The sequence below is a fragment of the Chinchilla lanigera genome, unplaced genomic scaffold (genome assembly GCF_000276665.1).
Source record: "Chinchilla lanigera isolate Chin_1 unplaced genomic scaffold, ChiLan1.0 scaffold00099, whole genome shotgun sequence".
In the NCBI taxonomy this organism is placed as follows: Eukaryota; Metazoa; Chordata; class Mammalia; order Rodentia; family Chinchillidae; genus Chinchilla; species Chinchilla lanigera.
This window is the reverse complement of record NW_004955500.1, coordinates 8,171,816-8,186,420: the sequence shown is the minus strand read 5'-3', so window position 1 is coordinate 8,186,420 and position 14,605 is coordinate 8,171,816. Positions and strand designations below refer to the sequence as shown.

At 44.5% G+C, this 14,605-nt stretch overlaps 1 protein-coding gene across 2 annotated transcripts in view; it reads right to left on the bottom strand.

Annotated features, from left to right (window-relative positions):
• Positions 1-12,188, bottom strand: part of Spats2 (spermatogenesis associated, serine-rich 2) — a 126,192-nt gene extending 114,004 nt beyond the window's left edge. Inside the window, exons 1-2 of one of the 2 annotated variants that reach the window (XM_013505714.1) lie at positions 11,209-12,188; positions 10,648-10,714 (exon numbers count right to left, since the gene is read on the bottom strand). In XM_013505714.1, coding sequence (XP_013361168.1) covers positions 10,648-10,714; positions 11,209-11,826 — 685 coding nt within the window. In that variant the 5' untranslated portion in view covers positions 11,827-12,188. The remainder of the gene's footprint in view (positions 1-10,647; positions 10,715-11,208) is intronic. The other variant, XM_013505715.1, reaches the window with a different exon arrangement.
• Between the last annotated feature and the right edge of the window lie 2,417 nt (positions 12,189-14,605).

Genomic DNA, 14,605 nt, shown 5'->3' with positions numbered 1-14,605 from the left:
CCCTGTCTCAAAGAAAAAAAAAAAAAAAAAAAAAAAAGGACCCACCTGGCACCCTAGAAAACTCAGTGATTGCATCAAGGTGATACATGCCTACAGTTAGAACCTCTCAGGAAGCTAAGGCAAAAGGGTCCCTTGAGCCCAGTTTAGGGTTGCCTGGACTCTACCTAGCAAGACCCCACTTCTTAGAGGAGGGGGAGAAAGAGGAGGAAGAGGAATATGAGGAGGAGGGGAAGGAAGAAAGTGGGAGTGGGAACAGGGCGAGGGGGAGAAGCAACAGCAGTAGTAATAGTAGTAGAGGAGAAAAGAAAAGAAATGCAATAATGTTGTTACTAAGTTTAGAGGAACAGGACCAGGAGAAAGAGTCACAGAAAGTTGGCCCCAAAGAGTAAGGCAAGGCCAGACTCTATGTCTGAACTTTGCCTTTTATGCTAACTTAAAAAGCTGTGGGCTGGGATAGAGCTCAGTAGTAGAGCACTTACCTAGCATATGCAGGCCCTGGATTGGTTCCCCAGTACCACCTAACGGGGAGCAAGTACTGCAAGGTTTTGAACAAAGCCTTAACAATCAATTTGACTTACATAGGGATCATTCAAGACGTCTGTTGAGAACAACAAGAGAAGCAGCAGAGAAATATGCAATGTGGACTGGAGAAAATAGAGGTCAAAGCCTTTGAGTATAGCAGGGCAAGATAAAGAGGAAGGACAAAAACAAAGGGAAGAGAAATCTAGAACAGTCTTACAAGGAATAGAGACAAAGCATGTTAAAATAGCATAAGAAAAAGTCTAAACTGTCAGGTTGTTTTTAATGCACATATAGGGAACAGAATACGGCTGGGAGGGGTGGCACACGCTTGTAATCCCAGCACGCAGGAGACTGAGGCAGAAGGATCTCCACAAATTCAAGGACAGTCTGGAAAATGTAATGAGTTCAAGGCCAGCCTGAACTTCATAGCAAGACCCTGTCTCAAAAAAAAAAGAAATGGGCATTTAAAAAAAAAAAGAAATGGGCAATTTTTTGAGCTCTGCGTTAGATAATGTCCATCTCCGCTCAAACTGAATATACCACTACTAAAAGGACTGCCTGAATGAAATTATTTTCTAAACAAATGGGGAGGAGATGAGTGTGGTGGCACATACCTGTGATTCCAGCACTCAAGAGGTTCAGGAAGGAGCAACGCACAAATTCGAGGCCAGTCTAAGCTACAGAAGGTCTCAAAAAACCCAAGAAGAAAAAAAAAAAAACCCAAGGAAAAAAAGAAAGAGAGGGAAGGAGGGAGGGAAGGAAGGGAGAAAGGGAAGAAGGGCAGGAGGGGGAGAAAGAGGGAGGGATGGCAGGAAGGAAAGAGAGGGAGGGAGGGAAGAAGAAGGAGGGAGGGAGAAAAAGAGAGAAAGGCAAGATTTTTTATAATTAAATAAAGAGGATGTGAGGAAAAGAAGAATTTCTATAATCCAGATAAATCCACTAACAATAAAATTATCCAGATTTCTCATGTTTGAAAAATGAACATTTAAAAAAAAAAATGAAAAATGAACATGTTGGCCAGGCATGGAGGCACATGCCTATAATTCCAGCACTCAAGAGGCTGAGGCAGGGGCACTGCTGCCAAGTTCAAGGCCAGCCTGGGCTACACAGCAAGTCTGTATCAAAACAAACAAACAAACAAAAATGAACATGCACACATTCCCACTAGGCACGGTGCACACACCTGTAATTACAACACCCTGGGAGGCTGAGGAAGGAAGATCAGAAGTCTGAACCCAGCCTGGGCAACTCAGCACTTAAAATAAAAAAGACAGTGGGCGGAAGATGTAGCTCAGTGCACAGGGCCTAAATTCAGTCCCCAGTACTATACTGCCAAAAAATTTCCAGGTGGTAAAAAAGACAAGGAAAGACTCAGAAACTGTCACAGACTACAGAGATTAAAGAGCCCTGTTCCCTGAAGGATAGAATCCTAGACTGTGTCTAGGAACTTTTTAGAACATTTATGGTAAACAGGAAATCCAAATGAAGTCTGTAATTTAACAGTATTGTGCCAGGTGTAATTTCTTAGTTTTGATACATGCAGTATAGTCATGAAAGACACTAACATTAGGAAAAGCTCAGAGAAGGTTACATGTAAGATCTCTGTGTTATAATTACCCTTCCATAACTCTACAATTATTTCAAAAGAATTTTTTAAAAAATCATTTGAGCAGTACCCATGAAAATTTTTAAAAGAACACACCTTCATACCCACCAACCTTAGAAAATATTCATACAAGACCAAGAGAAAGCATATAAAAGTTTGCTCATTGTAACAGTTAGAAACACACCATACAAGGCAGGCGTGGTAGCACATGCCTGTAATCCTAGCACTCAGGAAGCTGAGGCAGGAGGATCATTTCAAGCTGAGACCAGCCTGGGTTACAAAATGAGCTCAAGGCCAGCCTGAACTGCATAGCGAGACCCTGTCTCAAAAACACACACCCACAAAAAAAGAAACACACCACACAAAAAACACACGTGCTGGCCAAGCACGGTGGCGCACACCTGTAATCCCAGCACTCGGGAGGTTGAGGCAGGAGGATCCTTGTGAGTTCGAAACCAGCCTGGCTACAAAGTGAACTGCATAGCGAGACCCTGTCTCAAAAAGACAAAAAAAAAAAAAAAAAAAAAAGAAATGGTCTATGTGCCAGGCAGGTTGGTGCATACTTCTAATCCCAGCAATTGAGAGGCTGAGGCAGGAGGATAGCCATAAATTCAAGGCCAGCCTGAGCTACGCAGTTCAAGGCCAGCCTGAATTACAAAGTTTATTTACAAAAAAAAATTTACAAAAAATAATAATAATAATAATAATAAAATAGCATATGCATATCAAGAATTATATATACATATGAGACATCTACATAGGCATATAAATGTAAGTAGAACAAAATGAGAATGTACACACTAAGTTTATACAAGGTGACCTCTGGAAAAGGAACTGTTTTGTTTTGTTTGCAATACAGAAAATTGAACCTAAGGGCATTCAACCCCAGTACCCCCGAAAAAGTAAATAAAAATAAATTGCCCAGGATGGCCTTGGACTTCTCTGATCCTCCTGTCTCAGCCTCCTGAGTAGAGACATGCACCACCTCACCCAGTAGGAGAGGACTATTACTGGGGAAGAAAGGGTCATTTGAGAAAGACGAGAATTAGGGATCAAGATAAAGGAAACTTTTGCTTTTTATTTTATATATTTCTACAATGCTTAAACTTTTTTCAATATTAATAAATTATTTTGTAATAAAAATCTAAAGAGAAAAATAAACATTTCGGTGTTTTTGTTTTGTTTTTGAGACAGGGTCTCACTTTGTAATTCAGGCTGGCCTCACACCAACCTTCCTGCCTCAGCCTCCCAAGTGCTGGGACTACAGGTGTGTAGTCCAGTGGACATGCCCAGTAACATTTCATACAGTATAATAAACTCTGGAGGCTGCGGCTATAGATCAACGGTAGAGTGCTTGTCTACCATGCACAAGGCCACTGATTCAATCCCCAGAACTGCACAAAAAAAAAAAAAAAAAGCGTGATTGATTCTAGTATCCCCAAAGAATCTGGAACACAAAAGAAAGTGCTATCAGTGACTGCCTTTGAGAAAAGAGAGCTAGGGAGACTGTTTTCATCATTTATTTCTATGGTGTTCAGTTTTTTAAATAAATACATGTGCTGCTCTAAAAACAATTAATGAAAAAATAAATAAATAAAAATTAATGTACATCTTTAAAAGTACTCTTGAAAAAAAAAAAGTACCCTTGGATAAGTGCTATTATGAAAGTGTTTAACAAATTTACAAGCCCCAACAAGGAGGGTTTGCATCAACATGAGGAGACACCCACTGGCTTAGAGGGCACTGTAGGGAGGGTTCACAGTTTGAGAACAGGCACAGGGCAGGGTTGCCCTAAAAGATAGCAGAGTTCTGGAGAGTGCAGACAGAGGGCCTTCAAGACGGATTTGAATATCACCAGTTCCAGCATACGCACAAGTATACTTCTCATTGCTTACTCCAAGAAAATAACCAAATGCAGATTTGCATACAGCTTTCTGAATGTTTTGCTTAAAACTAGTACCCCACTCTAAATCATGATATGATGAAATAAGCATGTCTACCTACATATAAACCTGGCAGAAAATATTCATCAGTTCAAGATAGTACAATCCTGACTCCAAGGTAAAATTCTACATTAATAATTACTTGGACCTCCTATACTCATCTGTCCTCTTTTGACCACACCACAAATCCAAGTTGCAATACACATAAAAACAATACATCAACAATACATCATAAACAATAAAAAGTAGGCTTCCCCTATTTCAGTTTTCAAAGAACTCATATTGTGGCATTTAAAAACAAATGTCTAACAGGGCAGAATGAAGAAAGATGATGTAAATCTCAGCTATAACTAGACAGTACAACTAATTCTTAGGACTGAATTAAACACTGACAATAAGCTAGGACAGTGATACACACTTGCAATCTTAGCTACCCAGGAGGCTGAGGCAGTACTACAAGGTCAAAGTCAACCTGGGTAATTTAGCAAAACCCTGTCTCAAAATTTAAAAAATTTAAAAGAGCCTGAAATATAGTTCAGGGGTACAGTGCTCCTATCCCTAGTACCACCAAAAAAAAAAGATGCCACACTTCACATCTACTAGGTCAGCTACAAGAAGAAATGAAATGGGAGAAAGGAAAGCCAGTAAGTTTTGGCAAAGATGTAGAGAAATCAGAAGCCTCCTACATTATGCATGCCAATGTAAAATGGTGCAGCCACAGCCCAATGTGGTAGCATATTGTAATTCTAACACTCTGGGAATCTGAGGCAGGAATATCCCAAGTTTGAGGCCAGCCCTTTGTCTCAAGTTTTAAAAAATAAATGAACTGGGGAAAGTTTTTTGAGACAGAGTCTCGCTATATAGTTCAGGTTGGTCTTGAATTCACTATGTAGCCAAGCCTGGGCTCAAATTCATGGTAATCCTCCTGAAGGGCCATGCATGGTGGGACATGCCTGTAAACCTGTAATCCCAGCATTTGGGAGGCTAAGCAGGAGGATCACTGAGAGTTAGAGGCCAGCCTGGGCTACATAGAAAGACCCTGTCTCAAAAAAAAAAAAATCAAAATCCTTCTCCTCTGTCCCAGTACTATTTAGCCTATTCCAAAGAGGAACTTACAGTCTACAACTAATAATCACATGGTCCTTCTAATTAAGTAAAAATTCTCCTTCTTAATAGCAAGCCAGGATTGTTCTTTCAAGTTTGGGTCAGTAAAAAAACCTCATGTACCTCCTGGAAGTCCCCCAAACCTCCCAACAACTTGTGTCTAAGCACAAATCAGTCATAGGACAATGGCCACAGAAGCCGCCTCTAAGCTAATGGCTATTAGCTGACTACTAGCATTAGACTGCCAGAATGTTTTAAGGGCCTAGAGCCCCTGCAGTGTGGAGAACATGATGCATATTTTCAGGAACCCACATATAAGGATGCCATGGTAGATGTGAACAGAGAGAGTGAATGCTGGCCTTTGGCCAATCCTTACCATTCAGCACCTAAAGATAAAGTATTTTCAAATCTTTAAAAATATTTCAGCCGGGCGTGGTGGTGCACGCCTGTAATCCCAGCACTCGGGAGGCTGAGGCAGGACGATCCTTGAGAGTTCGAGACCAGCCTGGGCTACAAAGTGAGCTCAAGGCCAGCCTGAACTGCATAGTGAGATCTTGCCTCAAAAAAGACCAAAGGAAAAAAAAAAAAATTCACAGCCAGTGACTGCAATGGCACACACTTGTAATCCCAGCAGTTAGGAGGCTGAAACACGAGGATTGCTGTGATTTCACAGCCAGCCAGGGCTACACAGTGTATTCATGGCCAGCCTGAACTACACAGTGAGACTATAGTTCACTACAAAGCCAGAACTGGGCATGGTGGCACACAACAGTAATCCCAACACTCCAGAGGCTGAGCCAGGAGGACTTCTGTGAGTTCAAGGCCAGCCTGAACTGCACAGCAAGACTCTGTCTCAAAAAGGAAACAAACAAGTAATTCTGAGCCAATTCAACTGTCTACCAGTTGGCCTGAGTTTCAGAAAAACCATTTCCAAAGTAAGTGTGGACTCATTAAGTTTTCTACAAGGTCCCCAGAAAATGGCATACAAGCCTGAAGTCACTATAAAGACAAATAATGTTGGAAGGCAAGGTGCTGGGATAATTAACCTCCATGTGATATTTAGGAAAAATGAAATGGGAAGTGAGACCCATTCTAAGGAACACTTTATTACAGCTATATCAATCTATTATAGTTGGTATTATGTGACAACTCATATATGGAAGATGAGAGAAAATGGAATCAAACAAGTGACTTCAATCAGTTTTACTTCCTGTTCTGTCCACGTATTGCAGGTACCTGTTATAAATATTTAAAGCATACAAGGCCAGGGGCTGGGGATTTAGCTCAGCGGCAAAAGTGCCTGCCTGGCAAGCGCAAGGTGGTGAGTTCGGTTCCCGGTACCGGAGAAAAAACAAAACAAACAAACAAAAAAAGCATACAAGGCCAGACGTGGTGACACAGGCCTGTAGTCTCAGAACTCGGGAGGTGAGATAGGAGAACTGCTGAGACAGGAGGACTGCTGCAAGCTCAAGGCCAGCCTGGCCAAGTGAGCTCAAGGTTAGCCTAAACTAAGTAAGACCCTGTCTCAAAACACTAAAGGGGAAAAAAAACACACAACAGGCACTAAAACTTTTTTTTAAGTGAATGAAGAAAAGATACAAATGGTAAGCAGTAACCAACAGCTCACACACATAAAACATTTTAGATTAAAAAAGCAGGACTGGCCAACTGTGGTGGCACACATCTGTAATCCTAGCACCTGGGAAGTCAAGCCAGGAGGACTGCTGTAATTTTGAGGCCAGCCTGGGATATATAAGCGAGTTCAAGGCCAGCCTACAGTACATAGTGAGACTGTCTCTCAAAAGAAAAACAAAAAAAAAAGCAGGACTGGGGAAATAGCTCAGTGGTAAAGTGCTTGCCTAGCATGCCTAAGGCCCTTGATTTGATTTCTGAGCAGAGCAAAAAAAAATTAAAAACCCTGAATTCCAACCAAAGGCAGCAAAGCTTTACAAAACTGACATTTTTCACAGGCACATTTTGAAAGCAATCATCTACATTTGCACCTAAATTGAAAAATCTCTGTATCACAAATAATACCTTCCACACAGGATACATGAAAACTGAGTTAAGAATTTCCTTTTGAACCATTTCCATTACCAATGTCCTGCTAATAATATAGAAAGTCAGTAGAGGAAGACAGTAGACTATCCCATATACATTACACCAAGTGCTACCTTCAGGTAAACATGTAATGACCATTTTAAAGTAACTGTGCTGCCTCAAAAAATTAAACACAGAATTACTATGTGATCGAGTAATTCAATGTCATGTATATACCCTAAAAACTAAAGCGAGGACTACAATACACTTTGTACACCAATGTTCAAAGCCACCTTATTCACAACAGCCAAAAGGTAGGAAGTAACCTAAATGTTCACTCAGGATGTATGGATAAAGAAAATGACAGAATGTGTAGCCTGGCCCAGTGGTGTATACATGTAGTCCTCCTGATGTAGGCCTGAAACCTGGAGCAGGAGAAGCCTGAAGCAGAAGGATCACTTGATCTTGATAGTTTGGGCTCAGCCTGGGGCAACAGAGTGAAACCCTATCTTTAAAAGCAAAAGGGTACTCAGACTGCCAGACTAACATAATGTTTTACTTCTAAAGAGAAGCTTCTGGGCATGGTGGCACACGCCTGTAATCCCTGCACTCGGGAGGCTGAGGCAGGAAAATCATTGTGAGTTCGAGACCAGCCTGGACTACTAAGTGAGCTCAAGGCCAGCCTGAACTGCATAGTGAGACCCTGTCTCAAAACGATACACAATCAATCAATCAATCAATGAGAAGAACGGTGGATCCAAAAGAGTGACATTTAATTCCCAGCTTTATTTTTTTTTAACAAAGTATACAATTCCAGCTTTAATATAATGGTTCTATCCTGGGAAGATTTTGAGCAACAATTTTTAAAATAGTACTACATTCAATCTTTCTTCATTGCCATTATTGAGTGACTTTGTCCAAGTTACCTAGCCTTTCTGAGCCTCATCTGAGAAATGGGGATAATAATTATTTTCTAACATACATAAATCTCTCACACAGAGGTCAGTGCCTGGATTGAGAAAATCTCAAAACAAGAAAATTCCCTCCTCTCCTGCTGTTCACTAGCATATGCAACCTGATCTGCCCGCAGGGGCTGATGTTGTGGCCAGAAAGCTATGGCTCCTCCCTCAGGCCCCAGCTGTTTCTCCCCCTCTTACTGGTTTCACTCCCCTTTCTAAGAGGGTCAGGTCTATATTTAGGGGTCATGCCAGTACCAACTGTGGATCCAACAGGTGCCTGGAGAACACCTGAACACTGAGCAGTTCTCAATTGTTTTCCAGTTAATTAATTGGTTTTGGCTCCACGACAGCTGTCTTGACTTCTACAAGTAAGAGTGCCACATATGCATAGGGCTTCAGCAGCACACTAAACAGAAAATCAAGTGTGACCACAAGACAAACTCTGAGCAAGGTGTTTTTAGCTTTCTTATAGGTCCCCAAAGCTCTGCTAAATTGTAACAATAAACTTTCTATAAATTCAACAAGTATAGCCTACTAATACAATCTTTATCAAAATCACTGGTGTATCAGATCCAAGTTTCAACCAGTTTACGCTGCTTTACTACAACTAAGGTGGGGGTAGAACAGAAAATCAAGACAGTGAAGTTTTGGGGGTTTTTTGGGTTTTTTGGTCTTTTGGAGACAGGGTCTTGCTATGCAGTTCAGGCTGGCTTTGAGCTCACCTTGTAGCCTAGGCTGGCCTTGAACTCACAAGATCCTCCTGCCTCAGCCTTCAAGTGCTGGGATTACAGGGGTGCACCATTATGCCTGGCTCCAGACAGTGAAGATTTAAAGAAGACTTTCAGCACAGCTCAGTCTGGATCCAGCTGTTATTCACTAGCTCTGTGCCCTTAACTGTTTATGACAAGGGAACAACTGTGAGGATTAAATTAAATGAGGTAATCCACACAAAAAAATCTCAGCACCTTGCCTAACCCACTGAAAGGTCAATGAAGAATCACATCACAGCCAGTTGTGGTAGCACACCGCTTTAATTCCAGCACTCCAGAGGCTGAGGCAGGAGGATAGCCCCAAGTCGAGGCCAGCCTAGGGTATGCAGTGAGTTCAAGACCAGTTAAAATTACATAGAGAGACCCTGCCTCAAAAAAAAAAAATCACTAATTAAGAACACTGCACTCCTTCCTGCTTTGCTCAGTTCCTGTAAGAAAAGTACAATCTAGATCATTATTTTTGGACCTTTATAAAGTAGCCTAAAGCTACACCAGAGACATAACTGAAAAATATACTGATGAATGCACAGAAATCTCAGATGAATCAGCAAAACTTATGCCAAATAAACAAAAAGCTTAACATAGACTATTCATAACCACATAATGGTAACTACAATTTCAAAATCAGCAATATTCCATTTAGCACCATCCCAAAGTTGGATGGAAAATCCAAGTGTTAAAAAAATGCAAAGATCATAACCCTAGAAATACTTTCCCACAATAGTCCCAAATCACCTAGGACAAACTGGCAGGTAGGAGGCGCCTGATAATTTGGAATAGTCATCAAGAAACAGTTTCTTAAGAGAAAATTCCAACTCTCCCTCAAGCATAAAACCAGTAAAAACGTACCTGGACATTTCTCAGGGAGAAAATGCAACTCTAACAGAGTATAGATAACTCAGATTTCATCACTTTTTGATCCAGCTGAAAATAAGCTCTGGGTTCTTCCCCAAACACCCTGAACTCTGCACCATCACTCACTTAACTCAAAGGCAATGTATATTTGGTGATCTGTCCTCTCCTTTCATTCATTACAGATAGACTAAATACAGTAACTTGCTAAACAGGTAAACAATTATACGTCCATCCTGAGAAAGACCCACTTTCTGAAAGAACCCAATCATCTTGGAAGAATTAAGGGAGATATTCCTATAGTCTACCTACTCTACACACACTAGTTCTACCATCTGCTTTAATTCAAACCCAAACCCTATCTATTGCATTTCTCTCCCTCTTAGCGTTGTTTTCTACTCTGCTTCTCTCTCAGTTATAAGAATGCCCTTTTATTTATCTTCAAATCTCACTACGGCCCTCAAATCCTAAGGACCTGGGACACCCACATAGATGACCTCACGCATCCCCATTTCATTGTACTTCACATCCCAAATGAACTCATTCTTTTCGATCTTGCTCGTTTCCCAAAATACAATACCCAACACACGCTCACACCAGAGTCCCCTCTTGCTCCATTGTTTCCCTGGCCTATTCCTTCTGGAAACTCCCCAACTCGGACCCGTGTGCCTGCCCGCCCCGCTAAACCCTTGCCCCTCAGGGCGCTCCCGATCCGAAAGGGCTCACGTTCCCCGCCTCGGTCCCCCAACCCCCAACAACTGTTCCCTCCCCATTTTCCCCGCTCGAGCCCGCCCTCCACCTCCGTGCCCCCCAGCGCCGCCAACCCCTTCACCCAGCACCCCCAGCCTCACCTAGCCCAGGACCCGCAAACGCCGCGTCCTCCCAGTTCCGGGCTCTGCGTCCCGGACGCTCCTGGCTCTGAAAAGAGGAAAGGGAGATCTTCCGCCTCCTTCTCCTCGGCTTCTGGAGCCGCCGCCGTGGCCGCCACGCTCCTCCCCCAGCTCTCTCCGGGCCGGACGCCGCCCGCCCCCACCGCCGCCTTCGCCGCCCTCCCCGCTTTCCCCGTCTGTCGGGCAGCGGACGAGGAATCGCAGCAGCGGCTGGGGGCCCGACAGCCCGCCGACCCGCACCGACCCTCGCCGGCTCCAGCCGCCCCCCCCGCCCCGGAGCCCTCCCGGGCGCGTTCGCGCCGGCCAGCCAGAGCGCAGGGCGCGTGCTTGCGCCGGCGCGAACCTGGCGCGCCCGGCTCGAGGCGGTTGCAGCCAACCGGCGCGCGAGCGAGGATCAAGTGTGGGGCTACCTGCGCGTCAGACACCTTCGCGTGGAAGGTGCCGGGCGGGAGGCGGGCCGCAGCCGGGCCCGTCACCGCTCCTCTGGTGGGAGCGCGGGCGTTGGCGAGGGCTGGGAATTACCGGGGGTCTGGAAGAGTGGGACGCGCTAGACGGAAGGCGGGTCCTGGAAGGACGCGCTCTCGGGTCGAAGTGTCGAGGCGTCCAAGGCCCGAAGTGGGGCTGGGCGGGGCGGGCCCGGGGAATAGAGCCCGCCGGGGGCGGAGGGCCGAGCTGCAACTGACGGAAAGAGACGAAACTCCCCCGGAGGCGGCCGAAGGTGAGCGCCAGGGGGCAACCTCGCACGCCGCTCTCGCGCCACGTCCCGGTTCCGGCTGTCTCAGCCCGCCCTCCTTTGAGCTGCTCGCGACGCCGCCCTTTCTCCGTCGCCACCTTCCAGACCCAAGTTTTGCTCCAGAAGGCTCTTTCCAAAGCCATCGGCTGCGGGAAACGCAGGACCTCCGAGGAGTGCTTGAGGCGGGCGGGCGGGCCGACGAAGAGGATGCGCCGGCCAGACCCGGAATAAGCTCGCCTCGGGGGCGAGCTGAGGGTTCTCTGCCCCGTCCGGGTTTGCTGCACGTGCTGCCCGAACCCAGCGACTCGGAGGACTTCTGATTGCGCAGCTCGAGGCTTCCCGCAGTCCATCTGATCCTCCGTCTCCGTAGATTCCCATCCTCCGGCGTCCCCCCAGAACCGGCGCATCTCTACTGTTCGTGCATGTGGGAGGCACTCGCCTTACGGTCTGCTGGTCGGGGTCCCTTGGGAGGCGCTGACGGCTGGGATTCAGACAGTCTGCATTGAAAAGATTGATTAGAATCTGTCCCCATCTGACCTTTGGAGGCCAAGCCATGGGGCTCTGAACAGACACCAAGAAGAAGCCCGAGAGTGTGTATAAGTGGGTAGACACTACAGACACAATATAGTTTTAGTTTTCACACGTTTTGTTGTCACAGTGCATGTAATGGAATAGTACAGTAGATAGCTACCAACCCATCTAATCGTTGTGGTTCTTTACATGGAAAAGGAAGGGGATCAAAACTGGAGCCCACTGACCTTGCTTTGCAAATTTTTTTAAGTCAGGCCTCATTTAGTTCAGACTGGCCTTGAACTCATATCGAGCCACGTGCCTCAGCCTCCTGAGTGCTGAGACTACAAGCATGTGTCCACACACCTAGCTCCAATAATATGGTTTAACAGATCTGAAGAAATACGGGCAGCACATGGTGGTACATACCTGTAATCTCAGTACTTAGGCGGCTGAGGCAGGAGGATCATAAATTCAAGACTAGCCTGGATTTAGAAACACCTAATTTCAAAAAGGTCTTGAGATACAGCTCAGTGATAAAGTGCCCCTGGGTTCAGTCCCCAGTACTTGAAAGGGAAAGGAGAGGGAGTGAAGGAGAGAGAGAAAAGGAAGCAAAAGCAAAAGAGGAGGTCATCAGCCAGCTAGCTAGTTAAGGCAATTGACCAGGTGTCTGCTCACAAGTGGATCTTCTTTCAAAAACTCAAATAAAAGCCACCCATTGAAATATCTGCTATCAGTTCCCGGTACCGGAGAAAAACCAAAAAAAAAAAAAAAAAAAAAAAGAAATATCTGCTATCTTTTCAGTCACTAAATTGATGTAAGTACCCAGTGATAGGTATTGGTCTAGGCATTAGGTCACTTAATAAAACAAGAAGAGCTGGGATTTAGCTCAGTGGCACAGCGGCTGCCTGGCAAGCAGGAAGTCATGAGTCCAGTCCCGGTTCCAAAAAAAAAAAGAAGAATAAAACAAGATAATTAGCTATTAAATAATTATAAGCTATCAAATAATTACAATAATATAAGTGCTTATACAAAACAAAATACAAAAGTGGTAGAAGAACAAAGGAATGAGTGACTAATTCTTCCTCAATTCCCTTTTCTGGCAGTACACAATATGAACAGGATGATATGACCCCTATTAATAGGGATCCTGTTTCACAATAGTTTCATACGCCTAAAGTCACTCAGGAAATGCCTTCATTATGGAACCTGCTGCAAAACCAGTGTAGGGCCGGGCGTGGTGGCGCACACCTGTAATCCCAGCACTCGGAGGCTGAGGCAAGAGGATCATTGTGAGTTTGAGACCAGCCTGGGCTACAAAGTGAGCTCAAGACCAGCCTGAACTGCATAGTGAGAGCTTGTCTCAAAAAGACAAAAAAAAAAAAGTAGGTTCTTTGGATACCAAATAAAGTCCCCATTCTTGATAACTGTAATATGTTGGGGAAGTCATGATGCCTCTCCTAAGAGATCTTAATCTAACAGGAGAAATACATTTGGACAGCCTATTCAAAGAGAAGTGAAATAGGGGCTGGGGATTTAGCTCAGCGGCAAAAGCGCCTGCCTGGCAAGCGCAAGGTCGTGAGTTCGGTTCCCGGTACTGGAGAAAAAAAAAAAAAAAAAAAAAAAGAGAGAAGTGAAATAAAAAGCTGTGCTTAGGGCTAGGGATTTAGCTCAGCGGCACAGCACCTGCCTGGCAAGCATGAGTTCGATTCCCAGTACAGTGGGGGTGGGGGGGCATGGTGAGCTGTGCTTAGTGGTGCACATCTATGATCCCAGCAGTCGGGAGGCAGAGGCAGGAGGATCCCTCTGCATTCCAGGCTAGCCTGAACTATATAGCAAGACCCTGTCTCAAAAAAAAGTAAAACTGGAGGAAAGTAAGGAGAACATTTTGGTCCAATCTATGAACACTAGTGAAATTTCACTGAATGGCTGGATATCCAAAATATTACATTATTTAAAATGAATATGTGCTTTATGATTGTATTTTAAAGCCAGTAAAGAAAGGCCTTTCACACACACATATACACACACACACAAACTGGAGGGCTGGAGATGTGGCTCAGTGGTAAAGCCTTTACTTAGCAGATAGGAGATCCTGGGTTTGATCCCCAGGACCACAATACAAATAAATCACTGGAAATCTAACGAGATGGAGAAAATTGTATTTAATGGATTTCCTCCAAAAGACAATTCTGAGTATAGTTGGGAAACATTTTGCTAAATCCCTGCTTTGAAGTGGCAGTAGAGGGAGCCTCCTCAAAGACATCTCTCTAAAGAGGAAAGGTCCCATAAAGGATGGCTTGCTGAGCAGAGTTGGCAAGAGGTGTACTGCAGTTCATGGCCCATTTTCACCCTTTTTCCATGGGGCACTCAACCTTTCTGAAAAGACATTGAACAAATGTTTCAAAAATACTTTTTTTGCTGGGTCTGGTGGCACACACCTGTAATCCCAGTACTCCAGAGGCTGAGGCAGGATTGCCACAAGTTTGAGGCCAGCCTGAACTACATAGAAAGACTCTGTCTCAAAAAAAAAAGATTATGGTATGAGCTTTACTTTGACCAATATAGGCGTGCCTTGGTGGCCCACGCCTGTAATCCCAGCACTTGGGAGGCTGAGACAGGAGGATCCTTGAGAGTTCAAGACCAGCCCGGGCTACAAAGTGAGCTCAAAGCCAG